The sequence below is a fragment of the Rhinoderma darwinii genome, chromosome 1, assembly GCF_050947455.1.
Source record: "Rhinoderma darwinii isolate aRhiDar2 chromosome 1, aRhiDar2.hap1, whole genome shotgun sequence".
NCBI classification, from domain to species: Eukaryota; Metazoa; Chordata; class Amphibia; order Anura; family Rhinodermatidae; genus Rhinoderma; species Rhinoderma darwinii.
In genome coordinates, this window is record NC_134687.1 from 639,943,495 (window position 1) to 639,971,303 (window position 27,809).

Consider the following 27,809-nt stretch of genomic DNA (forward strand, 5'->3'; position numbering starts at 1 on the left):
AGGAGAGCACATGGTCCATCTAGTCCCCCCAATATTATATCCTTTTTAGTTTTGGCCTCGTTCTATTTTCTCAATGTCTTTTTGTAGGTGAGGTCTCCAGTATTACAGATGTGGGGTCACTAGAGCTCTATACAGCGGGGTCACAATCTCCCTCTTTCTACTGAGGGGGGAATACTGTGCTCAGTTCTGTAAGTGTCTCTCTCCATACACAGGAGTACACAATAGTGAAGAAGACATCGGGTGACTGTACGACTCCCATCATCCATGAGTCAGGAGGATGGAGCAGTAGTCAGAGCCCCATCACAGAGCCTCCCCCTCACTCCCGGATACATGAGAAGAAGATCTTAGAACTGATCTACAAGATGACGGAGCTGCTGACTGGAGAGGTGACACTGCTGGGAATGCTGGGAAATTCTACAGTAACAGCACTGGAGGTGTCTGGGTAATGACTGTATCATTGTGTGTGTCAGGTTCCTATAAGGTGTCAGGATGTCGCTGTCTATTTCTTCATGGAGGAGTGGGAGTATCTAGAAGGACACAAGGATCTGTACGAGGAGGCCATGATGGGGAACTACCGGCCACACACATCACAAGGTAAGAAGAGACCGATATATATAGGCATTACTATGGGCACAGGCTGGCATTGGCAGCCATGTTTAGAACACCTGCTGTAAATCTGTGATGTGAGGGCCATTACTTTACACATCTTTGCACATTTGTATGGAGGGTAATTCATGTGTGGAACAAGAAAATCATGGGAATCTCCTTGTAATATTTGTCCCACCAGAGACCACGTGGCTTGTAGTACACATAATTTCCGCCGATCTCTGAAGCCTTCTGGCTTTTTCTACATTGGACCAACATACACAGTCACGTGTGTCAGGGTGAGACCGGCCCATATGTCATGATGTCGTCTATTTTAGACCACGCCCATGTTTTAATATCTTTTAGATCACACCGATATTTTAACTGCCGCAGCCATTTTTCAGATTTTCATTTTTCCTCCCCACCTTCCAAAAGCCATAACTTTATTTTATTTTTCGTGGGAAAAAATTATTTGTGATGTAGATAATGGAAAAAAACCAGCGATTCTTCAATTGTATTTTGCGCTTTGTTTTTACGGAATTCAACGTGCAATTAAAATGACATGTTAACCTTATTCTGTGGGTCAATACGATTACGGCGATACCGAATTTAGATATATTTTTTTATATTTTACTACTTTTACAAGGAAAGAACGAATTGTAAAAAATAAAATTTATTTTATGTTGCCGAACTCTGAGAGCTCTAACTTTCTCATTATTCGGCAGATTGAGTGGTATGAGGGAATATTTTTTGCGGGACAAGCTGTAGTTTTTAATGCTACCATTTTGGGGTACATGCAAGGTTTTCATCACTTTTTATTCAATTTTTGCAGGAGATGAGGTGACTAAGAAACCAGCGATTCTGGTGTTTTTAAATTGTATTTGTTTTTTTACGGCGTCCACCATGCGGTATACTGTGTATGTGTGTGTGTGTGTGTGTGTGTGTAATATATATATATATATATATATATATATATATATATTGTAATAGTTCAGGCTTCTACAGATGTGGCGATACCAATTTCCTTGTTTTTCACAATGCTTTATGGGGAAAAGGTTGTTTTTTTTTGTTTCGAACTTTTAACTTTTTTATTATGAGGATAAAAATAAACAAAAAAAACTTTATTTAACCTGTTAACGCCGAAGGACGGATATATTCGTCCTCTGCAGCTGCTAGTTCACGCAGGAGGACGGATATATCCGTCCTGTGATGGTGCGGGTACTGCCACTGTACCCACGCGATCAGCGGCAGGAGTACGGCTGTTATACACATCCTGGCTCCTGCTGCAACTGCCGGAATCGAAGCGCACTCCGATTCCGGCAGTTTAACCCATTAGCGACAGCGACATCTAATGTGTTTGACAGAGGGAGGGAGCTCCCTCTGTCACCCCATCCGCGTGACAGATATCGCGGGTCGCCGTCGGGTTTCCATGGCAGCCGGGGGCCTAACAAAGACCCCCAGGTCTGCCTTCATCAAATGTCTGTTGGGCCATGCCGAGTTTTAAACTGACAGGCAATAATGCTTTGCTAAGTATACTAATTTACAGTCAAAATCAAATAAAACTACTTATTTTTTGCTCAAAAAGTGGTTTTATTTACTAAAAGTGTCAAAACAAATAACACATACACATATATGGTATCCCCGCGATCATAACAACTTGAACAATAAAATGAACACATTAATTAAACCGCCGGATGAACGGCGTCCAAAAAAAACGCAAAAAAACACGGCAAAATTCTCTTTTCTCCCATTCCCCCCCCATAAAAAATGAAATAAAAGTTAATATATAAGTCCCATGTACCCCAAAGTAGTACTAATGAAAACTACACATTGGCACGCAAAAATCAAGTCCACATACGGCCACATTGACGGAAAAATAAAAAAATTACGTCTCTTGAAATGCGGCGATGCAAAAACAAGTAATTTTTTTCTAAAAGGGTTTTTATTGTGCAAACATAGGAAAACATATAAAACCTTTACATATTTGATATCCCCGTAATCGTGCCGACCGATAGAATAAAGGTAACATGTTATTTACGCTGCACAGTAAACGGCGTAAATTTATAACGTGAAAATCAATGCTTGAATAGCTGCTTATTTTCAATTCTCTCCTAAAATAAAGTTAATAAAAGTTAATATATTATAAGCATCAGAAAATGGTACAATTACAAAATAGTACTCGTCCCGCAAAAAACAAGCCCTTATACAGCTATGTCGACTGAATAGTTACGACTCTTGGAATGCGACCGTGAAAAAACTAATCATAGTCCTTGGTCGTTAACGCGCAAAATGGCCTGGTCATTAAGGGGTTAAATGATAATTTTGTTTTTTATAAGCCCCCCTAGGGGAGTTGAACCACCGATCGTTGGATCACTTGCACTGTATACTGCAGTACTAATGTATTGTAGTATATCATCTTTCTGACAGGCTTCTATTAAAGGGAATGTGTCGCTAGAAATTTTTTTTTTTTTAGTTATACAGTTAGTATATACATGATTAGACATTGTTCTAATTTTTTTAATTTTTTCACAAGTCAGGAAATATTATAAATTAGATTCTAATTTATAACATTTCCCAGTGCTGGTCACTAGAGGGAGCAATTCCCAAAATTGCAGCATTGGCATGTGGTAAAGCAACCTCATTGCTTTATGCTGCAAAATTGGAGAAGACACACTCGCTGTAGTGTGCTCACAGAATCCCCCCTCCTTTATCCTGGCTAGTGCCAGGAGAAAGGAGGGGGTTGAATGTTCAAAACTCCTACACTGTGTGCCGCCATTTTTTGAGCGAATGCACAGTGTAGTAGGTTTACATACAGTGGTAATCACACAGTAAAACACAATCATAACTTACCTGCTCTTGCCGCCGCCGCTCCCTCCGGTCTGTCCGCTCCCTCCGCTCCTAGTGCTTGCTTCTAATTACATTTCCGGAAGCCGCAACCGGAAATAGTCATCTTACTGTCCGGCCGCGGCTTCCGGTTCACATGAAAATGGCGCCGGATGTCGCTCGGCCGAAGAACTTCCTTTTCGACTGTGTGGGAGCGGCGCATGCGCCGTTCACACACAGACGGCGTACACCATAGTGAATGGAATGGCTCCCGTTCGCATTCTCTATGGGGATGTATGTGCTGTATGCCATCTCTGTATGTGTCGTTAATCGACACATACAGAGATGAAAAAAAAAATATGTCAGCCCCCATAGTGAAGTAAAAGTTAGAAAAAGGAAATAAATAAAATGTATTTTAATAACACACTAAAAGCAAATTTATATATAAAAAAAAATTTTTTGCGACACCAAAGGCAGGGGTTAATAGGAGCGCAAAGCTGGCAGTCCTGGGGGCCTTTATTAGGCCCCATGGATGCCATAACAACCATTGTCCCTCCTGGGATCGCATTGCGATTGAGCTTCTAGAGGGGGTCGTCCCCCCTCTTTGTATTTTAAATGCCACGGTCCCTATTGACCGCTTCATTTAACGAGTTAAGCTAGTGGGATCGCGCTCAATCCCGCTCGTTATTGTTAAGTGGCGGCTGTGTAATACAGCCGACATTAGCTTTGTATGCAGCGGGTTCAGCCTGTGAGCCCGCTCAATACTTCCCCTATCCGGCTATGACGTAACTTCAGTCAGTTCAGAAGAACAACAGCTTCCGATATATTGCTCCTCTGACTCTGAGGATCACAATGTAAATACATGAAGAACGGCACTTTCCGCACCTCGAAATGTCAGAACTCTTTAAATTGCTGCAATAAATAAGAAGTAATACCATAAAAAGCCATACCATTAAAACCAGTGACAGGTGAAGTGAAAACGTTGATGATCTGGTTACAATGACACCTGACAAGGGAGAGGGATATATTAGGCAGCAAGTGATCAGTCAGTTCTTGAAGTTGATGTTTGTAAGCAGAAAAATGGGCAAGTGAAAGGATCTGAGTGACTGTGACAAGGGCCAAATTGTGATGTCTAGACGACTAGGTCAGAGCATCTCCAAAACGGCCAGTCTTGTGGGGTGTTCCCGATATGCAGTAGTTTATACCTACTAGAAAAAGTGGTCCAAGGAAGGACAACCTGTGAACCGGCAGGTTGGAGCAGCGGTCACAGACCGTACGTGATTTCGCAAACAAACTTAAACTAGTGTTGTGCCTGGTACACAACTGATTCTGGTGAGCATTACTGTGTAGCCTTAAAAAAAAAAAAAAAAAATTATGACTGATGGAATGTGAGGAGGCAAAGACAAAAAAATGGTCTTGGTCCTTTTGGCAAAAAAAATGGCTCGGTGCCATTGTCTCATTGCAATCAGACCTGCAAACTATTAAGTGCTAGGCCCCTAGCACAGTTGGTGAGGACCCAAATACTATAATTTACGCTCCAAAAATAAACCTAGAATTGAAGGTGTAGAGAGAAGTGTCTGATATATAGACATACAGTAGTCGTGTTTTCAGTCACTGTGTGTTTCCTACAGATGGATCCAGTAGAAGAAATCCACCAGAGAGATGTCCCGGTCCTCTGTATTCCAAGGACTGTCCAGAGGAAAATCACAATGTCCCAGAGAATCATCAGGTAGATGAAGCTGAGTCCTATACCAGATCTATATAGGGGGTGTGGAGCTTTTTGGCTCTGCGGTCTTAGATGTGGTCATAGATTTTGGTGGTTTATGTTGGTCTGTTAGATTCTTCTCACACTCTGATGTATTGTACTGAATTGTCACATATGTGAAATCAGGGGGAAGATCTGACTATTATTAAAGTGGAGGATGAAGAAGAGCGGGTGAGGGGCGATCAACCGTGTAAGAGTGAAGTGGAGGAGGAAATTCCAGGAGGTGTTACCATAGGTACATAGAGTTTTCTTGCAGATTAACTATCATTTAAATTTTTTCCCATAAATCAATAGTACTGTATATGCGAAGATAAGAAACGTTGTAATTTATATTACAGAAAATGCTTTTTTTTTTTTTTTTGCTCCACTCATCCGAGTCCTCACCTAATCCTGCTCTGACCTCTGCTCTGAATTTACTGATAAAATCCATACACAGGAGACTGTACACTAAGAGATCAAGTTAAAGCTACTGCCCATAGAATTCCATGGAAAGGGTGTAGGAAAGAGCTGCTGCAAAGAGAGAGAGACACACACAGAAGCTGCTTCTTTTAATGCTATATCTTAGCACAGTGCTGGATTCACAGCTACACTGCTCAGTACTGCTTTATAATGTCCTCCATGCTGCTGCTGCTCCTGGTAAGGGTATGTGCACACGGTAGCAGGCTTTTACGTCTGAAAAGACAGACTGTTTTCAGGAGAAAACAGCTGCCTCGTTTCAGACGTAAATGCTCCTCCTCACATTTTGCGAGGCTTCTCTGACAGCCGTAAATTTTGAGCTGTGCTTCATTGAGTTCAATGAAGAACGGCTCAAATTACGTCTGAAAGAAGTGTCCTGCACTTCTTTTGACGAGGCTGTATTTTTACGCGTCGTCGTTTGACAGCTGTCAAACGACGACGCGTAAATGACAGGTTGTCTGCACAGTACGTCGGCAAACCCATTCAAATGAATGGGCAGATATTTGCCGACGTATTGTAGCTCTATTTTCAGGCGTAAAACGAGGCATAATACGCCTCGTTTACGCCTGAAAATAGGTCGTGTGAACCCAGCCTAACTGTTATACCTCACCCCAGTGCTAGATTCACAGCTGCACTGCTCAGTACTTCTGTATGTTGTTTTCCATGCTGCTTATGCTTGTAGTAAGTGTTATATCTCACCCCAGTGCTGGATTCTCAGATACACTGCTCAGTTCTGCTGTATAATGTCCTCCATGCTGCTTCTGAATGTGGGAGACAGAGAGAGAGAGAGACAGTGTGGGCTGTGTATGGGAGAGGACATAGCAGCTAGTCTCGGACCAACCAGGAGCTGAGTTTAGGGAAAACTGACAATTAGAGAGCGAGCCTACAGATGGGGGAAACTGGTGCATAATGCAGAATGCAAGTCCTGTAATGGTTGAAAAATAGTGTTGTTCCTCACATTCACACACACAAATGACAGCTTAATCAGAAAATGTACCTAGAATAATAAGTACACTTTGGGGTAAGGTTCTGCCTTAGCGCTTGTTACGCCACTGGTAGTGCTCAAGACCTCAACACCAGACAATCGCAATCACATGGGTAAAGCACGCATCAACACCGACAGAAAATAAAAGGCACAAGTGTTCACCAGTGGATTAGCAGAACCAAACACTAAAGGTAGTAGAAGATGGAGAATGCATAAATGGAGTGGATGGCAGATGAACAGTATGAAAGCATTTAAAAGATGAATAGAAAGTGGACAAGAATTAAAAGAACTCACTGACCCTTTCTGAATACTATCCCACAGCAGGGAAAGACAACAGCTTGGCAACAATCCAAACTCACAGGAAAGGCAAACCAGGGGAACTACTGATCCCAGGATAGACATGAAACCCACTTTACAAAAACTAGATCTTCTAAAGTATTGTTGAGGAACTCATTGCTCAAAATATATTAGAGTGAAATTTTAGACTAGTATTTTAACCGACACTCATTCCAGGAGATTTATCCAGATCTTAATCATAGATTATATCGATCTATCGGAGAGTAAGAGACACAGAGGTAAACCAATCAGAGGCAATGTGACAATGATTCTGATTCAGCCATTAGCATACAATGAGAATATGTAATGATGAGGCAATCACAGACATACAATACATTTCAAATGTATAACTAGAATACTTCTTTAGATGCTTACGTCAGACTTGCACCAGTTCTATTTGGCAAGACTACAATAGCTTGTTCTTCTAAATAGGGAGTGTGGAGGAGTTATATTCACATATGTATGTGAATATTAGGACAGAAACAAATAATAGGGAATGTGATAACTTCATGTCTGGGCGTTCGGCCAGACTGCTAATTGCCAGGCCAAATATAAAAAAACACACACAGATTTTATATATTTCTGAAAACGGGCGGGGGGGGGGGGGAGTAATTGCAGGTGAAATAGAAATTACACCTCTGCATGATCCGGCATCCTGCCCGTTAATCTATAATCTAATTAAATACAGAGAATATAAGCAAATGGATCATCCATCACAAGGACCAACAGGTCTTACAATACAAACAAACACCTCGACAAGAACAACATCACCAACTAGAATCTGGAGAGTTTTGCACATGCCAGGCACAGTATAACCAGCAACTGTATAATACAGGCCTGAAGTATATATAGGCCCCATAAAAGTATTCTGCCCTAATTAACCAGGCAAACCTAAATGATGACCAAATCCACACTCAGACAATTGTCTAGCAACGCCCAAACACAGAGATAACAGAAATCATTGATTAGCAGCAGTCCTGCTGCTAATAGTAACATTACCCCCCCCCCCCTTTAAGGAGGGCTGATAAGACCTTAACCCCTTCCCCCTGCTTGCATTCTGGGCCCTAATGACCAAGCAATTTTTATTGTTTTTCCATAGTCCCATTCGAAGAGCTATAACTTTTTTTATTTTACCGTCGACATAGCTGTATAAGATCTTGTTTTTTGCGGGACAAGTTTGTGATTTTTAATAGCACCATTTTGGGGTAGATATTATTTATTGATTAACTTTTATTAACTTTTTTTTTTGGGGGGGGGGATAGAAAAAATACTTCCTACAGATGAATCCAGTAGAAGAAATCCAGCAGAGAGTTGTCCCAGTCCTCTGTATTCCCAGGACTGTCCAGAGGAAAATCACAATGTCCCAGAGAATCATCAGGTACATGAATCTGAGCCCTATATATGATCTATATAGGGGGGTGTGGAGCTTTTTGGTCCTGCGGTCAAAGATGTGGTCATAGATTTTGGTGGTTTCTTATGTTGATCTGTTACATTCTTCGCATTCTCTGCTGTATATTACTGAATTGTTACATATGTGAAATCAGGGGGAAGATCTGACTATTATTAAAGTGGAGGATGAAGCAGAAGAAGAGCGGGTGAGGGGCGATCTACCGTTTAAGAGTGAAGTGGAGGAGGAAATTCCAGGAGGTGTTACCACAGGTACATAGAGTTCTATTGCAGATTAACTATCATTTAAATTTTTTCCCATAAATCAATAGTACAGTATATGCAAAGATAAGAAAGTTTGTAATTTACATTACAGGAAATGATTCATTTTTTTTTTTTTTTTGCTCCACTCATCCGAGTCCTCACCTAATCCTGCTCTGACCTCTGCTTTGAATTTACTGATAAAATCCATACACAGGAGACTGTAAACTAAGAGATCAAATTAAAGCTACTGCCCATAGAATTCCATGGAAAGGGTGTAGGAAAGAGCTGCTGCAAAGAGAGAGAGACACACAGAAGCTGCTTCTTTTAAAGGGAATGTGTTGCCAGAAAAACATGTTTTTTTTTAAAAAAAAAATTAGTGTGTGGGTGATTAAACATTGTTCAAATTTTTTTTATTTTTTTCACGAGTCAGGAAATAGTCAGGAAATATTATAAATTAATTCTAATTTATAATACTACCCATTTTTGGTCACTAGATGGAGCTATTCCCAAAATTGCAGCATTGCAACAATGGGTTAAAAGCCCTCGCTCTAGTGAGCTCTCAGCATCCCCCCCCTCCTTTATCCTGGCTAGTGCCGGGATAAACGAGGGGTTTGAACGGTGTAACCTCCTACGCTGTGTGTCGCCATTTTTTGAGCTAACACACAGTGTAGTAGGTTTACATACAGTAGTAAACACACACAAACACGAACATACATTGAAATCTCTTACCTGCTCCGGCCGCGACTTCCGGTCCACAGGAAAATGGCGCCGGACGGCGCCAATTTCGAATTGGACTGTGTGGGAGCGGCGCATGCGCAGTTCCCACACAGACGCCGTACACTGAAGTCAATGGGACGGGAGCCGTTCGCAGTCCCTATGGGACTGTGGCTGCCGTATTCCATGTCTGTATGTGTCGTTAATCGACACAGACAGAAATGGAACAAAAAATGGCAGCCCCCATAGGGAAGAAAAAGTGTAAAAATAAGAAAAAGTAAAACACAAACACACAAATGAATATAAACGTTTTTAATAAAGCACTAACATCTTTAACATATAAAAAAATAATTTGTGATGACACTGTTCCTTTAATGCTATATCTTCGCACAGTGCTGGATTCACAGCTACACTGCTCAGTACTGCTTTATAATGTCCTCCATGCTGCTGCTGCTCCTGGTAACTGTTATACCTCACCCCAGTGCTGGATTCACAGCTGCACTGCTCAGTACTTCTGTATGTTGTTTTCCATGCTTATGCTTGTAGTAAGTGTTATATCTCACCCCAGTGCTGGATTCTCAGATACACTGCTCAGTTCTGCTGTATAATGTCCTCCATGCTGATTCTGAATGTGGGAGACAGAGAGAGAGAGAGAGAGAGAGACAGTGTGGGCTGTGTATGGGAGAGGACATAGCAGCTAGTCCCGGACCAATCAGGAACTGAGTTTAGGGAAAACTGACAATTAGAGAGCGAGCCTACAGATGTGGGAAACTGGTGCATAATGCAGAATACAAGTCCTGTAATGGTTAAAAAATAGTGTTGTTGGGGGCGTGGCCTGGAGATGGAGCTGGTGAGACGCGTGGTGTAAGAGCTCCTGCTCCCTGACTGCTCCCAAGCCCGATTAACAACGTCTATTTGCGACACACATTGCACTAATGCGAAGGGGATCACGCACCAAACCCCCGACACCCGCAAGAAGCGACCAGACAAGGACGAGGAGCGGTATACCTCATTATTTCTCGGACCCGGGCCTGCCTGCACCTCCGGCCCGTCTCTCCAATATGGCGGACCGCACCGGCGCCTCAGGGACGCCGCCTCTGGGAAAGACAACTCCTCCAGCCCAGCCGCAGGATAGCTCGTCGGAGCCTCAGAGGGGTGAGTCAGCCTCTAACCCGGCATCAACTCGTATTATGGGCCCTGAGCTGCAGGCACTAACGGCACAAATGGCGGCCATACCCACTAAACGGGATATGGAGGGTTATATATCCCGCCTTGAAGCGGTTTGCAAAAATGAGATCCAGTATACATGGGGATACCCCTTCCAACTACAAGTACGCCGTGGATCCTCCTTGTATTCGGTCTATTCTCCGGAAGATATCCCTGATTTCCTCGCTGCCCTGGATCTCCCACAGATTTCCATCTCAGATTGGCCGTATTTTCCTCCTATGCCGCAACGAACACCAAGACATAATTATCGGATGGATCACTCCTCGACCCTTGTGAGACACAGAAGAGTGCAGGGCCCGGGAGCTCCCGCTCATGCCTCTCAGGAATCTTGAGATTGCTCCTTTGATGCGCCGCCGGCTGCCTCCATGGTGCCTTACTGAGTTATACAGCGGTTAAGATCGCCACGGTCGCATATGTTGGACTCTGTTCCGCGGGTCCCGAGAAATGACCTCCCTGCCAGGTATATTACAGGACTGGCCTTCCCCGCAGAATTGTCTATGAGAGCACAGATGGTGGCTACCTCGACATCGGCTACGACCAGGTCACGATTGCTGGAATAAGATGTTGGAACATTCTGCTTCGCTGATAAGGAGTGGTTGGGGTTACCCTTTTATGTCCTAATATGCTCCATTGGGGATGTGGGGGAAGGGGAATGCATTGGGGATTTATGTTGTATTCATTACAGATCAGAACGAGCCCCAAGGTAGGGATCATGGGCACATACCTCCTCCCTGGCAATTGGCCATGTGGGTTTATATGGACCACCTCGCATCATGTCTGCAGACCCTTGGGATATGGTGGGAGGGAGATGATAGAGCTTATGGCCTATATACAGTTCCGTTGCGACGGTTTCGGGATTAACCCCCCCCCCCCCCCGGATAGGACCCTAGTCTGGAATAAATGGCAGTTTAGGCAGAATAGCAGCTGACATCCTTTCCTGTATGGTAATGGGAGCCGTTTAGATATCATACAGGTTATCTTTGATAAGGGGCAGTTCCTCTTTATGGAGGTAGTTGGTGCTAGGCCTACATTAGCCAGGTACGTGTTGTTTGACCATTGTTGTTTGACGATGTGATAATTTACATGTGTGTCTATACAAGGCTTCGGGCATTTGGGAGTTGGTCGGGAGCTTCCTTCTTCCATAGTCCAGTCAAACCCACACTTGGGGCGTGTTCGGTTCAACACTTTACTTTAACTTCTTTCCCCTAAACAGAGTAGTTTTGGGGCTGGATCACTGTCTGTAGTGAATCCATTAGTTCACTGACTCTTTCTTCTCCTGTTCCCTCTTACCCCTTTCCTTCTCTTTCCCAGATGGAGCCCTTAAAATGTTGCTCATTAAATGTTCAGGGATTTAATACCCCGCAAAAACGTGCTCAAATTTTGCCTCATGCACAAACAACGTGTTCAGATGTTACTTTTGCAGGAGACTCATTTCAGGACCGACCATGTGCCCACTCTGAAACTTCGATACTATACGCAGTGGTTCCATAGTACCAACCCTGATGCGAAATCCAGAGGAGTGAGTATCGCTATACATAAATCTCTTCCGGTCTCGGTTGTTGATACCCAATATGATACCCAGGGGCGCTTTGTATTTCTGAAACTTCGAATCTGTGAGCGACTGTTCACTGTAGCGAACTTGTATCTCCCTAATCATGACCAGGTGCGCGTATGCAAGAGTTATTTAACGGAACTCTCCAAATTTGCAGAGTGTCTCTTGGTAACTGCAGGAGATTTTAACTTCACAATGGACAGGGTTGCAGACTCCTCCTCGGGCAGATCCTCCGTTTCCGCTTCTCAATTGGCTTCCCTTAATTCTAAGCTGTTCGCCATGCAAATGGTAGACATTTGGCGGATTCTCAACCCCCAAACACGGGACTACACCTTTTACTCTCCGGTACATGACATGTACAGCAGGATAGATTTGTTTCTTATTAGTCACCATTTACTTTCCTGGTCCCCGAAGTCTCAGATTGGAACTATGATTTGGGCAGACCATGCGCCTGTTTATTTGTCTCTTACCCTCCCAGACACTAAACAGCGGGAATGGCATTGGCGGTTGAACCCCCATCTTTTAAGGGACGCGGTATGCCAAACGGAGATTAATAGATCCATCTCGCAGTTTCTGGATCATCATGAGGTGGACTCCACTCCTCTGCCGGTTCAGTGGGAGGCGCTGAAAAGTGTATTAAGAGGTATATTTATACAGCAAGGCTCAAGACTAAAAAGGGAACGGGCTTTCAAAATTGAAAAGCTCTTGTCCCAGATACGGACTCTAGAGACCACTCACAAACAGTCCCAACACCCCCAGACTTTAGCAGAGCTACTAGAAGCTCGAAATTCGCTGAGAGATTTATTAGACCAGGCGCATGCGTCGTTTCGAGACCGGATGAGGCGTTTCGCTTACGAACATTCTAATAAATGCGGTAGGGCATTAGCTAGATCATTACACCCGCGGGCTCCTCAATCCTTTATACCGGCGATAAAAACGACACAGGGGGAGGTCAAACATAAGCCAGAAGACATTGTTAATACATTTAGGGACTACTATCAGGCCCTATACAACCTCAAGGGGCCTTTGGCAGATATGTCTCCAAGTGCCCTCCAACGGAGGATTGATTCCTATGTTGCACAGACAGCGTTGCCGACTTTAGAGGAGTCCGAGATGGCCTCGCTAGGGGAGGCCTTCTCGGAATCGGAAATACAGGCAATCATAAAGTCAGCTCCGTCGAGTAAAAGTCCGGGTCCGGATGGATTCCCGGCGTCCTTTTACAAGACCTTTGTTACTAAACTTCTTCCCTATATGACTAAGGTATACAACTCAGTTATAACCTCCATGCCATTCACTCCGCAAACGTTAGCGGCCACCATTACTGTGATTCCCAAACCAGGGAAAGATCCCTCGGCATGTTCTAATTACCGTCCAATCTCCCTGATAAATGTGGATGTAAAACATTATTCTAAGGCCATTGCAAATAGACTAGCCCCACTCCTACCACGTTGTATCCTCGGAGATCAGGCGGGATTTGTTCGACACAGAGAGGCGAGGGATAATACCAATAAAAGCACTCTCTTAATATCCTATGTCCTGAAAAAGTCTCTACCAACCTGTTTAATGTCGATTGATGCGTAAAAAGCCTTCGATCGGGTACATTGGGGGTTCCTGAAATCGGCACTAACCCAGGTTGGGCTTGGCCCCATTATGCTGGATAAGATATTGTCCCTATACCAGACACCTACGGCACGAGTTAGGGTAAACGGGGTACTTTCAACAATGTTCTCGATTGCCAACGGCACTAGACAGGGATTCCCCCTGTCACCATTACTTTATGTCATCACGATGGAGCACTTAGCTGTGGCTATCCGTAATTCCCCAGATATAACAGGGATAGGAATAGGTGGAGATTGTCATAAATTGGCTTTATATGCCGATGATCTCCTGCTCTTTGTGACAAACCCTGTGATTTCCTTACCAGTACTCATTCGAGAATTTGAAGTATTTGGCTAGGTCAGCAACTTTAAGGTAAACTATACGAAAACTGAAGCTCTCAACATTTCCTTATCTTCTGAGACACTGGAGCTCTTAAAGTCATCCTTTAATTTTAAATGGCAGGCGAGGTCAATCAAATATTTGGGAGTCCAGATTCCTAGGGACCTAGTAGATCTTTACACTCTCAATTATCAGCATTTACTGCAAACCACTCTCAAAAACCTACATTCATATGATCAAGCGCAACTCTCATGGTTTGGCCGCATAAACGCTATCAAAATGGACATCCTCCCTCGGTTTTTATATCTGTTTCAGGCTCTCCCAGTATTAATCCCTGGAACATTTTTTAAGGCATTGGAGAAAGCCTTTCGGAACTTTGTGTGGGGCACTTTGAGGCCGCGCCTTAATCTGAAGTCATTGTCCCGACCAAAACTGAAGGGAGGAGCTGGACTCCCGGACTTGATCACTTATCACCAGGCTGCAGTACTCGCAAGGGTGATGTACTGGTTTCATAATGGATCCAAGAAACAGTGGGTAGAGATTGAGCAGTCCATAGTCACGCTCTCACTTAGATCGTTGCCATGAATTCTTCCTGATTATAGGCCGGCGCTTGCGACCCTGCCATTGCTAACCCAGCACTGCCTCACCTTATGGGACAGACTGATGGTTAGAAAGGGCCTTTCACATAGACCCGGGCTCCTTAGCCCGCTGTTTGATAACCCGGAATTTTTACCAGCTGTCAATACGAAACAGTTTCTGATTTGGTCCTCTTCTGAAGACACGAGATTATGTCAGGTAATGTCGGATGGGGGGAGGCTCCCTCCTTTGTCCGAGTTGCGCGGGACTTGCCCGGGGAGGACGCTCTCTTGGATGGAACATACCCAATTGTCCACCTTTTTACGTTCGGCCCTACCGGGCGGGATTCATATCGTCACTAGCACTGTATTTGAGTCGTTGTTGCTTCAAACCGAGCCTCCGGCCCGGGTGATATCTAACCTGTATACATTACTTCTAGAGACCTGTGATGATCAGCCTCCTGCATACGTCAGCGCATGGGAGCGAGAACTGGGAGTAACCCTGTCACTGGCTGATTGGGATCGAATATTTTTTCTGTCTCACAAAATGCCGGCGGCATGTCATGCTCAGGAAAAAAACGTCAAAATACTGACTAGATGGTACCGTTGCCCACAGATTCTGAGCAGAATGTACCCTGAGGTGTCAGATTTGTGTTGGCGGTGTGGGACTGAGACCGGAACAATGTTGCACATTTGGTGGTCTTGTCAAGTATTGCAGACATTCTGGAAAGCGATTTTTGAAATCTATACAGAAGTGGAAGGTACACAGCTGGTGCCCTCTCCTCAGATGGCTTTGCTATCCCTAATTCCAGGCCCTTTGCCGAGTATTAGGAAGGGGCTACTACGGCATTTCTTGACTGCGGCACGAACAGTTATTCCTAGACATTGGAAGTCTACTGTGCCGCCTTCAGTTGTCGAATGGATGGCAGAGATGGATTCTTTATGTTGAATGGAATCTCTGGTTGCAGAGGACAGTGATCGCTTTGGTACAGTTCTTTCTCTGTGGAGTGCATGGTCGTCCTTCAAATCTGGTCCACACTTTGCTAAATGGCTAGGCGGAACCCCCCCCCCCCATAGAGGGGTCGGTCAGGAGCAGTCTGCTAATTCAGTGGCTTCTGTCTGGGAGAAGGGAACCCCTTCTTTCCTTCCCAGTCAATCCTCTCATTGTCCCCACTGGGTAGGTGGGACACTGGGAGTCTCTGGGCGGCCCAGGGCGTTTAGCTCTGGGCTTCTATCTTTCCTTGATCTTTCCCTACTTCTCTCTTTCCCTCTTCTTCTTCCTCCCTCCTTTCGTGGGACTTAGAATGATATCACACACTTTACACAAAGCCTTGGATTTACTTTTATGATGAGACCTTATCAGGAGAAACAATGCCTATAGCGTGAGATGTGAATTTCGCAGATAAGGTGTGTGTGTAATATGTTGAAACATGCTAATGTCTTACCTTGGAGAACTACAGACAACGCAAATAATAACATGTATGTATATTGAGATGTTTTCTTTGGCTTGTTTACTTTTGTATTTGCTAAAAATTCCTAATAAAAATTTAGATTATGAAAAAAAAATAGGTGGAATAGAAATTACATATCTGCATGATCCGGCATCCTGCCCGATAATCTACAGGGTGGGCCATTTATATGGATACACCTAAATAAAATGGGAATGGTTGGTGATATTAACTTCCTGTTTGTGGCACATTAGTATATGCGAGGGGGGAAACTTTTCAAGCTGGGTGTTGACCATGGCGGCCATTTTGAAGTCGGCCATTTTGTATCCAACTTTAGTTTTTTCAATGGGAAGAGGGTCATGTGACACATCAAACTTATCGAGAATTTCACAAGAAAAACAATGGTGTGCTTGGTTTTAACGTTACTTTATTCTTTCATGAGTTATTTATGTCATTATGGGTGTCAGGTCCGAGCATTCCTAGATGAACAGTTTCCTGGAAAGTGGATTGGTCGTCGTGGGCCAGTTGAATGGCCCCCTAGGTCTCCCGATCTGACCCCCTTAGACTGTTATCTTTGGGGTCATCTGAAGGCAATTGTCTATGCTGTGAAGATACGAGATGTGCAGCAACTGAAACTACGGATACTGGAAGCCTGTGCTAGCATTTCTTCTGCGGTGTTGCTATAAGTGTGTGAAGAGTGGGAGAAGAGGGTTGCATTGACAATCCAACACAATGGGCAGCACTTTGAACACATTTTATAAGTGGTCAGAAACTTGTAAATAACTCATGAAAGAATAAAGTAACGTTAAAACCAAGCACACCATTGTTTTTCTTGTGAAATTCTCGATAAGTTTGATGTGTCACATGACCCTCTTCCCATTGAAAAAACTAAAGTTGGATACAAAATGGCCGACTTCAAAATGGCCGCCATGGTCAACACCCAGCTTGAAAAGTTTCCCCCCTCCCATATACTAATGTGCCACAAACAGGAAGTTAATATCACCAACCATTCCCATTTTATTTAGGTGTATCCATATAAATGGCCCACCCTGTATAATCTAATTAAATACAGAGAATATAAGCAAATGGATCATCCATCACAAGGACCAACAGGTCTTACAATACAAACAAACACCTAGACAAGAACAACATCACCAACTAGAATCTGAAGAGTTTTGCACATGCCAGGCACAGTATAACCAGCAACTGTATAATACAGGCCTGAAGTATATATAGGCCCCATAAAAGTATTCTGCCCTAATTAACCAGGCAAACCTAAATGATGACCAAATCCACACTGAGACAATTGTCTAGCAACGGCCCAAACACAGAGATAACAGAAATCATTGATTAGCAGCAGTCCTGCTGCTAATAGTAACATTACCCCCCCCCCCCTTTAAGGAGGGCTGGTAAGACCTTAACCCCTTCCCCCTGCTTGCATTCTGGGCCCTAATGACCAAGCAATTTTTATAGTTTTTCCATAGTCCCATTCGAACTTTTTTTATTTTACCGTCGACATAGCTGTATAAGATCTTGTTTTTTGCGAGACAAGTTTGTATTTTGTAATAGCACCATTTTGGGGTACATATTATTTATTGATTAACTTTTATTAATTTTTTTTTGGAGGGGGATAGAAAAAAAACTGACATTTCGGCACTTTTTTTTGCGTCCTAAATCTATGGCGTTTACCGTGTGGTATAAATAACACCAAATCTTTATTCAGCGGGTTGTTACAATTGCAATGATACCAAATTTGTATAGTTTTTGTATGTTTTACTACTTTTACACAGTAAAACCTTTTTTTTTCAAAATTATTTGTTTTTGTGTCTCCATATTTGAAGAGCCATAACTTTTTTTTTTTTATTTAGTTGTATGAGGGCTTTTTTTTTGCGGGACGACTTGTAGTTTTTATTGGGACTTTTTTGGAGTAGATGCAACTTTTTGATCACTTTTTATCACATTTTTTTTAAATTTAGGATTCACAAAAAACAGCAATTTTTCCGTTGTTTTTTATTTTATTTTTTACGGCGTTCGCTGTGCGGGTTAAATAATGGAATAGCTTTATAGTCCGGGTCGTTACGGACACGACAATACCAAATATGTGTAACCTTTTTGCTTTTATTTAGTTTTTTTTTAATAGTAAAGCATTTTGTAAAGGGAAAAAAAGTGGGGTTTTAATGTTTTATTTTTTTTCAAATTTTTTTTTATTAACTTTATTAAACTTTTTTTTTTACTTTTTTACTAGTCCCACTAGGGGACTTTAATATGCGATCATCCAATTGCTTTTATAATACACTGCAATACTTCTGTATTGCAGTGTATTATGCCTGTCCGTGTAAAACGGACAGGCATCTGCTAGGTCATGCCTCTGGCATGACCTAGCAGGCATACACTACAGGCAGACCTGTAAAACGGACAGGCATCTGCTAGGTCATGCCTCTGGCATGACCTAGCAGGCATACACTACAGGCAGACCTATGGGCCTTTATTAGGCCCCCGGCTGCCATCGGAGACTCAGACACTCCGCAATCTCATCGCCGGGTGCTGGTGGAATGAGAGGGAGCTCCCTCCCTCTCTCCAAAACCACTCAGATGAGGCGCTCGCTATTGAGCGCTGCATCTGAGGGGTTAAATGGGTGAGATCAATACTAATATCGATCTTACCCGTTCGAGCAGGGATGCCCCCAGCCCTCAGGTACCTCTGGTAGCTGAGTGCAGGGACATTTAATGGCTCCCTGCTTTGTTTATTTATTCTGATGCAGCGCCGTGAAAAGGCTGTTGCATCAGAATAAAGCCCAATAATGACCGCCGTGAAAAGGCGTATTGGCGGTCATTAAGGGGTTAATCCTGGATTTATCTGGATTGGCAGCATGAAAGTCTCTTATCAAGCAATGCGCATGGATGTTTCTATATTTTCCCAGGACTTTTCCTCTGGGCCATAGCCCCGCCAATCAACAAGGTAACCACGCCATGGACATTACTCCACACTGGCTCCAACATCTTAATCCTCAGTCTGAGCAATGGAGTGTCAAAACACACACTGCCGGTTAATGAAGATGCCTTGGGGTGAAAACCATAATTACAGAAAAACGCAGAGACGTTAGTGGATGCATGACACAAATTGTTATAAGCAAACTCTGCCCACGACAAAAACTGGACCCAATCATCATGTAATTCTGAAACATTACACCGGCGATATTGCTCTGTCTGGTTCACTTTCTGTCTGACCATTGGTCTGTGGATAATAGGCGGTGGAGAAACCCAAATCAATACCTAAATTTGCACAGACCGTGAACCCCTGTCAGAAACAATATTTTAAGGAATACCATGACGTCTTACCACTTGTTCAACAAAGTGAGTAGCCAGCTTATCAGCAGAGAGCCAGCCAGACAAGGGTATGAAATGGGCCATTTTTTTGAACCTGTCTACAACAACCCAAATGGTATCTCTCTCCCCAGGCAATTTGACAATTAAGTTGTGTGTATAAAATATGTGTGTCTATGGTTTCTTGGGAGTGGGCAAAGGTTTTAACTGACCAAAAGGTAATGTTGTAGATGTCTTATTGTGTGCACAGATGTCACATTCCCCAACAAACCTTTCTACATCTCTCCTCATATCTGGCCACCAAACAGATCGAGATACCTGATTGGTGATACCTGAATGACCCGCCAACTTGCTCCCATGACACTCTAAAGGAACAGCAGGTCTTAGGCTACTAGCAACAAGCAAGCGTTGAGCGGGTTTCTCTGGAGGTGTCTGGGATTAAGCCTGCAGAAGTAAATCAGAAATATCATGTGTTAGCCCTATCACAATTTTTTCAGGAGGAATTATGTAAGGAGGTATAGGGGTCTTCTAGCGTCCATGGCTGTGGACCGTAGGGTCTACTCACCTCACCCCCCCCCCACCCCCGCAGCCATGGATCTGTGAGCGCTGGCTTGCATCTAATTTCCAGGAGACGCCAGTGCTCCATTCCGGCCCGCTGTGTCCCGTAGGGTTCACGCGCACGCTCATTCCCAGTCTTAAAGGGCCAGCACGCACAGGAGGAAATAATTATCAACTGCCCATGATTTCCTGGAATATAAGAAGGGACCTGCCCCTTTATTACTTGCCTGAGCGTTGTTAGTGTATCCCATGTCAGTTTTGCAAATGGTCCCTTAGTTTTATCCCGTTCCTGTTACCTGTATCCTGTGCTGTGTTCTTGTTCCTGAGCTTATTAGTGTTGAAGTTGTGTCCTACTGCACCTGCTTTCGTCTGCCACGTCCAGTGTCGTCTGCCACGTCCAGTGTCCTCTACCACTTCCAGTGTTATCCGCCACGTCTGCACCCACCTCCATCTGTGCTGAAGCCTCGGCCACTGTCTGGACAATTTCAAGTGCCCTTGTGTTATGAACTGCTATAGACTCTTGCATAGACTGTGACTAGGCCAGCTGCCTCTCCACTACGGCAGAGCGGCCTAGAGGGTCCACATACCCTGCCATCGTAACAGTACGATCAGGCCATAGAACCCGCTGGCCAGCCCAAGACCGCAATTCAAAAGATACAAATGGAGATGCATGACCTACGCACACATCAAGATCAACTACTTGAGGCTGTAAATCTATCATGGCCCGTCTGGATCAGCTCACTGTTCCACCTCCGGTTCTTCCTCCAAAGGCTGTTGCTGTGCCACTGCCCGTTGCTCTCCCTGTTTGTTCCGGATCCACAGTTCCACTGCCTCTTCCTCCTCGCTACGATGGTGATCCCAGAACCTGTAGAGGGTTCATCAACCAGTGCACGTTTCATTTTAGGCTACAGGCTCATCTCTTCCCCTCCGGGGAGGGCAAAGTAGTGTTTATTATCTCCCTCCTCGCTGGCAAGGCCCTCGTATGGGCGAACCCAATCTTGGAGCAACAAGGACCTGTATCCTCGGACCTAACCTTGTTCCTGCAGTCTTTCCATGCTGTGTTCGAGGAGCCGGGCCGAACATCTTCTGCCGCAGCTACTCTGTTGACCCTCAATCAAGGAGGCTCCACAGTAGGAGAGTATGCTATCACCTTCCGTACCCTCGCAGCAGAGTTGGCATTAAACAATGTGGCACTGGTGGCAACCTTCTGGCAGGGACTGTCCTCACACATCATGGACGAACTTGCAGCCCACGACCTTCCTTCTACCTTGGATGCCTTCATCCTGTTAGCCACTCGGGTTGACATGAGGATCCGGGAGCGCACTCATGAGGTTCGACAGGAGAGCCAGGGTCACAGACCAGAACCCTCGGTCCAGAGACCACTATTGTCTTCCCCTGGTGCACTACCTGAAGAACCCATGCAGGTAGACAGAGTCTGGTTGTCCGAACAAGAGAAGTAGCGCAGATGCTTTTCTGGATTATGTATGTATTGTATGTATTGTGGCCTTAAGGGTCATTTTGTGCGCCAATGTCCACAGAAACTGGGCTCCAGCGCCTATGGATGGTTGGAGAGGCAACTCGAGGTTGGACGTCTCCAAACGTCAAAACCTCTTCCAAATTATCGATGGCCATCGTATGCGGAGAAATATCCAGCAGGATCTAGTGAAACGCTTACATCAGAACTGGGTAGGAGAGACCTCTGGCGGTTGCGTTTGTGAATGGTCTACCATTTCCCGATCCAATTGTGCTCATCACTGAACCATTGACACTACAAGTCGGAGCTCTTCACTCGGAACAGATCGCCTTCCTTGTGTTACCCAAAGCTATCAACCCTATTTTGCTGGGCCTGCCATGGCTTCGCCTACACTCTCCGGTTTTTGACTGGAGTTCCGGAGAAGTTCTTCAATGGGGTCCCAGATGCCATAGCCATTGCCTGTCACAAGTTCGCCCTGATTTGCCCCCACTGCCTGTCACTCTCCGATCTACCATCTCAGTATGCTAGTTTTGCGGATGTCTTCAGCAAGCGAGTGGCTGAGACGCTACCTCCACATCGGAATTATGACTGCCCCATTGAACTGGTTCCAAATGCTTCTCTTCCCCGTGGACGGGTATATCGTCTCTCCTTGCCAGAGACTCTATCCATGTCAGCCTATATCAAGGAGAATTTTGTATGAAACCCCTCTCCAATGTCTTCCTCCCTGGCCGAGGCCAGTTCTTCTACGTTAAGAAGAGAGATGGATCTCTTCGACCCTGCATTGACTACCATGGTCCCAACCAGATCACGGTCAAGAACAAATACCCGTTGCCACTTATATCCAAACTGTTTGACCGTATACGAGGAGCTAGGATTTTTTCAAAATTAGACTTGCGTGGGGTTTATAATTTGATCCGAATCCGTCAAGGGGACGAGTGGAAGATGGCGTTCAACACACGAGACGGGCACTACGAATACCTGGTGATGCCCTTCGGACGGTGTAACGCTCCTGCAGTCTTTCAGAAATTTGTCAATGATATCTTCCGAGATCTCCTCTGTCTATGTTGTAGTCTATCTCGATGATATTTTGATTTTCTCCCCAGATCCGACCACTCATCGGAGGCATGTCCGTCAGGTTCTACTGCGATTAAGGGAGAATCCTTTCTATGCCATGTTGGAGAAGTGCGTCTTTGAAAATAATTCTCTGCCCTTCCTGGGCTACGTCATCTCCGATCAAGGTCTCAAGATGGATCCTGAGAAAGTAAAGTCTGTCCTGGAATGGCAACGTCCTCAAGGCCTAAGGGCCATACAGTGTTTCCTGGGATTCGCCAATTTCTACCGGCAGTTTATCCCAAACTTCTCATCACTGACTGCCCCATCTCTACCCTTACCAAGAAGGGTGTGAACGCCAAGGTGTGCACTCCAGAGGCAGAGTCTGCATTTATTAGCCTCAAGAAAGCCTTCGCTTCAGCCTCGATCCTCTAACATCCTGACGTGTCTCGGCAGTTTTCATTGGAGGTGGACGCTTCTTCTGTTGGTGCAGGTGCAGTTCTGTTCCAGACGAACTCCAAAGGAAAGCCAGTAGTATGTGGCTATTACTCGAGACTTTTTTCTTCTGCAGAGTGCAACTACTCTATTGGGTATCGGGAGCTACTGGCCATCAAATTGGCTCTGGAGGAGTGAAGACATCTGTTCGAGGGCGCAGCTAACCCCATCCTGATCTACACTGACCACGAGAACCTTACCTATCTCCAGTCGGCTCAACGACTAAACCCCCTGTCAAGCCAGGGGGTCGCTGTTCTTCACACGTTTCCAATTTGTGCTCCACTACCGTCCTGCTGACAAGAATATGAGGGCCGATGCCCTGTACAGGTCATTTGAGACACATGACACGGTGGAGTCCCTTCAAAGTATCATAGACCCGCCTTGCATTGTTTTTGCCAATACTTTGCAGGTTAGAGACATCCCTCCGGGGAGGACTTTTGTTCGGTTGGCAGACAGGAGAAGACCTGATTACTCGTCCCTTCTGGTGGCACACCCTATCAAAAGATGTTGTGGACTTGGTCTCTTCCTGCAAGGGCTGTGCTTCTAACAAGGTTGCTCACCAGAAGCCTGCCGGACTGCTGCAACCTCTGCCAGTACCCAGTGTCACCTGGCAGCACGTTGCGATGGACTTTGTCACAGACCTTCCTTTCCTCAGCAGGATGCATCACTGTCTGGGTGGTGGTGGACCAGTTTTCGAAGATGGCACGTTTTATCCCGCTGTACGGCCTACCTTCTGCCCCCCGACTGGCTAGTCTCTTCATTCAGCACATCTTCCGCTTGCATGGCTTGCCCCTTCACATAGTGTCCGATCGGGGGGCTCAATTTACCTTGAAATTCTGGAGAGCCCTCTGTAAACTCCTGGATGTGAGATTGGACTTTTCCTCAGACTATCACCCCCAGTCCAATGGGCAAGACGAGAGGATCAACCAGATCATGGAGAATTATCTATGCCACTTCATCTCCTTGCAGCATGATAACTGGGTACAGATTCTTCCATGGGCCGAGTTCTCGAATAACAACCACACAAGTGAGTACCCCACTTCTACACCATACTATATTGTGTACAGCCAACATCCTAGAGTCCCTCTTCCTGTGTCGACTAAATCTCAGGTACCCGCTGCTGACTCTGCATTTGGGGACTTTCTGCAAATCTGGCTACAGACCCGGTCCTCTGTTTTGCTGGCAGTTGATCGCATGAAGCGAAAAGTCTGGCTGTCCTCACGGAACATTCATTTAAAGGTGCCTTCTTACAAGTTTGCTCCCAGGTTCCTCGGTCCTTTTGAGATATTGCAACAGATAAACCCTTTCTCCTATAAGCTTCGGCTGCCTCCTACCCTCAGAATCCCCAACTCCTTTAATGTGTCCCTCCTGAAACCAGTGGTCCTAAACTGCTACAGTAAGACTCCCAGCCCTGTAGTTGCTCCCAGTGGTTAATCTGATGTGTTATAGGTGAGGGAGATCCTGGACTGCAAAATGGTAGGAGGAATGACTTTCTATTTGGTGGACTGGAGAGGATTTGGTCCCGAGGAGAGGTCCTAGGAGCCGGAGGAGAACCTCGGTTCTTAAGAAATTCCTCTCTCACTCTGGCCCCAAGAAGAGAGGGTGTAAGATGGGGGATACTGTAGCATCCATGGCCGTGGACCCTCTAGTTTACTCACCCCCCCCCCCGCCAGCGCTCACTTCCGGTCCGCTGTGTCCCGTAGGGTGCGCGCGCATGCTCTAGCCCGGTCTTAAAGGGCTGGAGGAAAGCATCATCATCAACTGCCCATGATTTCCTGGACTTTCAGAAGTGCACTGCCCCTTTACTCCTTGCCTGAGCATTGTTAGTGTATCCCATGTCAGTCTTGCAAATGGTCCCTTAGTGTTATCCCGTTCCTGTTGTTACCTGTGCCTTGCTACCTGTATCCCGTGCTGTGTTCTTCTTACTGAGCTTATTAGTGTTGGAGTTATGTCCTACTGGAGTAACCTGCTGCACCCACCTCCAGCCGTGCTGAAGCCTCGGCCACTATCTGGACAATTTCAGGTACCCTTGTGTTACATACTGCTATAGACTCTTGCATAGACTGTGACTAGGCCAGCTGCCTCTCCGCTATGGCGGAGCGGCCTAGTGGGTCCACATACCCTGTGATTGTGACAGGTCTCCACACGTTGCCGTAGAAAACTACGAGAAAGAGCGTCAGCCTTAACGTTTTTGGAATGTGGAACTAGGTCAATGGAGCAGTCATACTCTCTATGAGGGGGAAGAACATCAGCAGATTTTTCACTCAAAACATTTACAAATTCTCTATGCTCAACAGGCAGACCCTGGAGACTGGTGACTGCGACTAGAATAGGGGAAGTAAAACATCTCCCTGAACAAACTTTCCCACTGCACTAATTCTCGTGAGATCCACTCAAACACTTGATTATGGAGGAACAACCAAGGATACCCCAAAATAATTGGATAGGAGGGAGAGAGAACTAACAGAGAAGAAATTGTGTCATAGTGGATACTTTCTTCTGAAAACTTCAGACCAGGAGTACGGGCTCTTACCGATCCTCCAGACCCACGAGTACCATCCAATGAACAAATGTCAATGGGTTTCTCCAGAGGTGCAGGGATAATCCCCAACTTCTTGTCCAAATCTAGAAAATCTGCTGCAGTACCAGAATGAACAAAGGGCTGCATAGAAGAGTACATAGGAAGAGAGAACTACAACTCCCAATATGTCTGCTGCTATTATGGGATATCAGAGGACACTACAGGGAGGGGTATACGAGGAGAAAACAAATACAACTCCCAGCACGTCCAGGCTGTTATGACATATTAGGGGACATTTCAGGGAGGAGTTTAAGAGGAAAGAGCTGCAACTCCCAGCATGTCCAGACTGCTATTATGTGATATCATTACAGAAAGGGGGTATAACAGTTGACAATTACAACTCCCAGCATGTCCAGACTGTTATTATGGGATGTTAGCATACGTTAAAGAGAGGAGGTATAATATAAAAGAACTACAACCCCAGCATGTCCAGGCTCTTATAATATAAAACCATTACGTGGTGTAGGTATAAGAGGAGACAACTACAACGCCCAACGTATCCAGATTATAGTTATTGGATATCAGAGGACATTACAGGAAGGAGGTATCAGGAGAGAGCTACAACTACCAGCATGTCCAGGTTGTTATTATTGGATATTAGAGGACATTACAGCCCCATGGTGGTGACTTCATCGCAGGTCCTTTAGCCACAGACTATTATATTTTGCACTGCAATGCACTCCTGCATTGGTCACACTATCCTTATGACCCCTCATGTCACGTGATCATCATCACAGGTCCTCATCCATCGCTCATGCTTTCCACTTCTAAGCTCTGCCCCCTGATGCATTGGTCACGTGATCTTGATATAATCACAGGTTGTTCATCCACCACTTCTCTCTATTGCTGAGCTCCGCTCCTCCTGTGCCGGTAACATGGTGGTGACATCATCACATGTCCTTCAGCGATTGTAGCATAAGAGGTAGAAAGCAGCGCTGGTCGGGTGTTCTCTGTTATCAGTCACCTCCGTATGAGTGTGTATACTTAGAGCTGTCAATCATTTTAGTCCCCCGCCCGCTGGACCTCTGAACCTAGACTTTGCAAGGACTTACCCCTTCAGTACCGGCCTCTTTGGGGTAAGTACTGCAGGAACTTCAGAGAGTGGTACGTTTTTATTACTTGTCTTTGTAGTGGTCTGATGTTTACACTGCATTCCAAATTATTATGCAGATCTTATTTTTCGCTGATTTTCCTAAATAGTCGATGCAAATGACAGTCAGTATAATCTTCAAGCAATCAACCGTTGGAGTATAATGCGAATTTTATTGAACAAATCTCCTAATGATAACAGATTTTTTTTTAGAAGTAAAAATCTCAAAATGCACTGTTTCAAATTATTATGCACAACAGAGATCAAAACATTTTAAAGGTTGTAAAGAGAACTAAAATGGTAATTTGTTGAATTTGCAGCATCAGGAGGTCCTATTTACAGAAATCAAAAGCGCTTTCAATCAAAAAAACCTTAACAGGCCAAGTTACATGTTAACATAGAACCACTTCTTTATCACCTTCACAATTCTTGCATCCATTGAATTTGTGAGTATTTGGACAGTTTCTGCTTGAATATCTTTGCAGGATGTCAGAATAGCCTCCCAGAGCTTCTGTTTTGATGTGAACTGCCTCCCACCCTCAGATATTTTGCTTGAGGATGCTCCAAAGGTTCTCAATAGGGTGGAGGTCAGGGGAACATGGGGGCCACACCATGAGTTTCTCTCCTTTTATGCCCATAACAGCCAATGACACAGAGGTATTCTTTGCAGCATGAGATGGTGCATTGTCATGCATGAAGATAATTTTGCTACGGAATGCACGGTTTTTCTTTTTGTACCACGGAAGAAAGTGGTCAGTCATAAAAAATAAACTCTACGTACTATATATAAACAAAAAGAACAAGGATCTCTGGACTAAAGAGCTCAGTATATGTAAATATGCCAACCAGACATGGAAATGTAAGGAAAAGAAAAACAAAACCTGGTAAAAAAGGCACTCGGCTCAGTAAAGTCGCAATTTAATTATCAAAAGTTTATTAATATATATTTAAAATTATGCAATCTTGCACAAAAACCTACAAACAGACATCACAAACCCAGCCGGGTAATGAATGGCAAAGAAATCAGATTTAAGAAAAATTCTCATTTAGCATGGCCATATAACAAATAGTATCAAGTAGTAAGTTACTTCAATACAGGCCACACAAGTGGATAAATCAGATACAATGTAGTAAATGGAGGCAACATACTAACCAAGGTAATTTACAAATTACATAACATCCAC

At 44.6% G+C, this 27,809-nt stretch overlaps 1 protein-coding gene across 1 annotated transcript in view; it reads left to right on the top strand.

Moving 5' to 3' along the window:
• The first annotated feature begins 476 nt into the window (after positions 1 to 476).
• The window catches only part of LOC142656946 (uncharacterized), a 68,168-nt gene continuing 40,835 nt past the window's right edge, over positions 477 to 27,809 (top strand). The window contains exons 1-5 of the mRNA XM_075832018.1: positions 477 to 594; positions 5,040 to 5,137; positions 5,300 to 5,408; positions 8,213 to 8,328; positions 8,495 to 8,609. Of these exons, the coding sequence (XP_075688133.1) occupies positions 510 to 594; positions 5,040 to 5,137; positions 5,300 to 5,408; positions 8,213 to 8,328; positions 8,495 to 8,609 (523 nt within the window). The 5' untranslated portion in view covers positions 477 to 509. The remainder of the gene's footprint in view (positions 595 to 5,039; positions 5,138 to 5,299; positions 5,409 to 8,212; positions 8,329 to 8,494; positions 8,610 to 27,809) is intronic.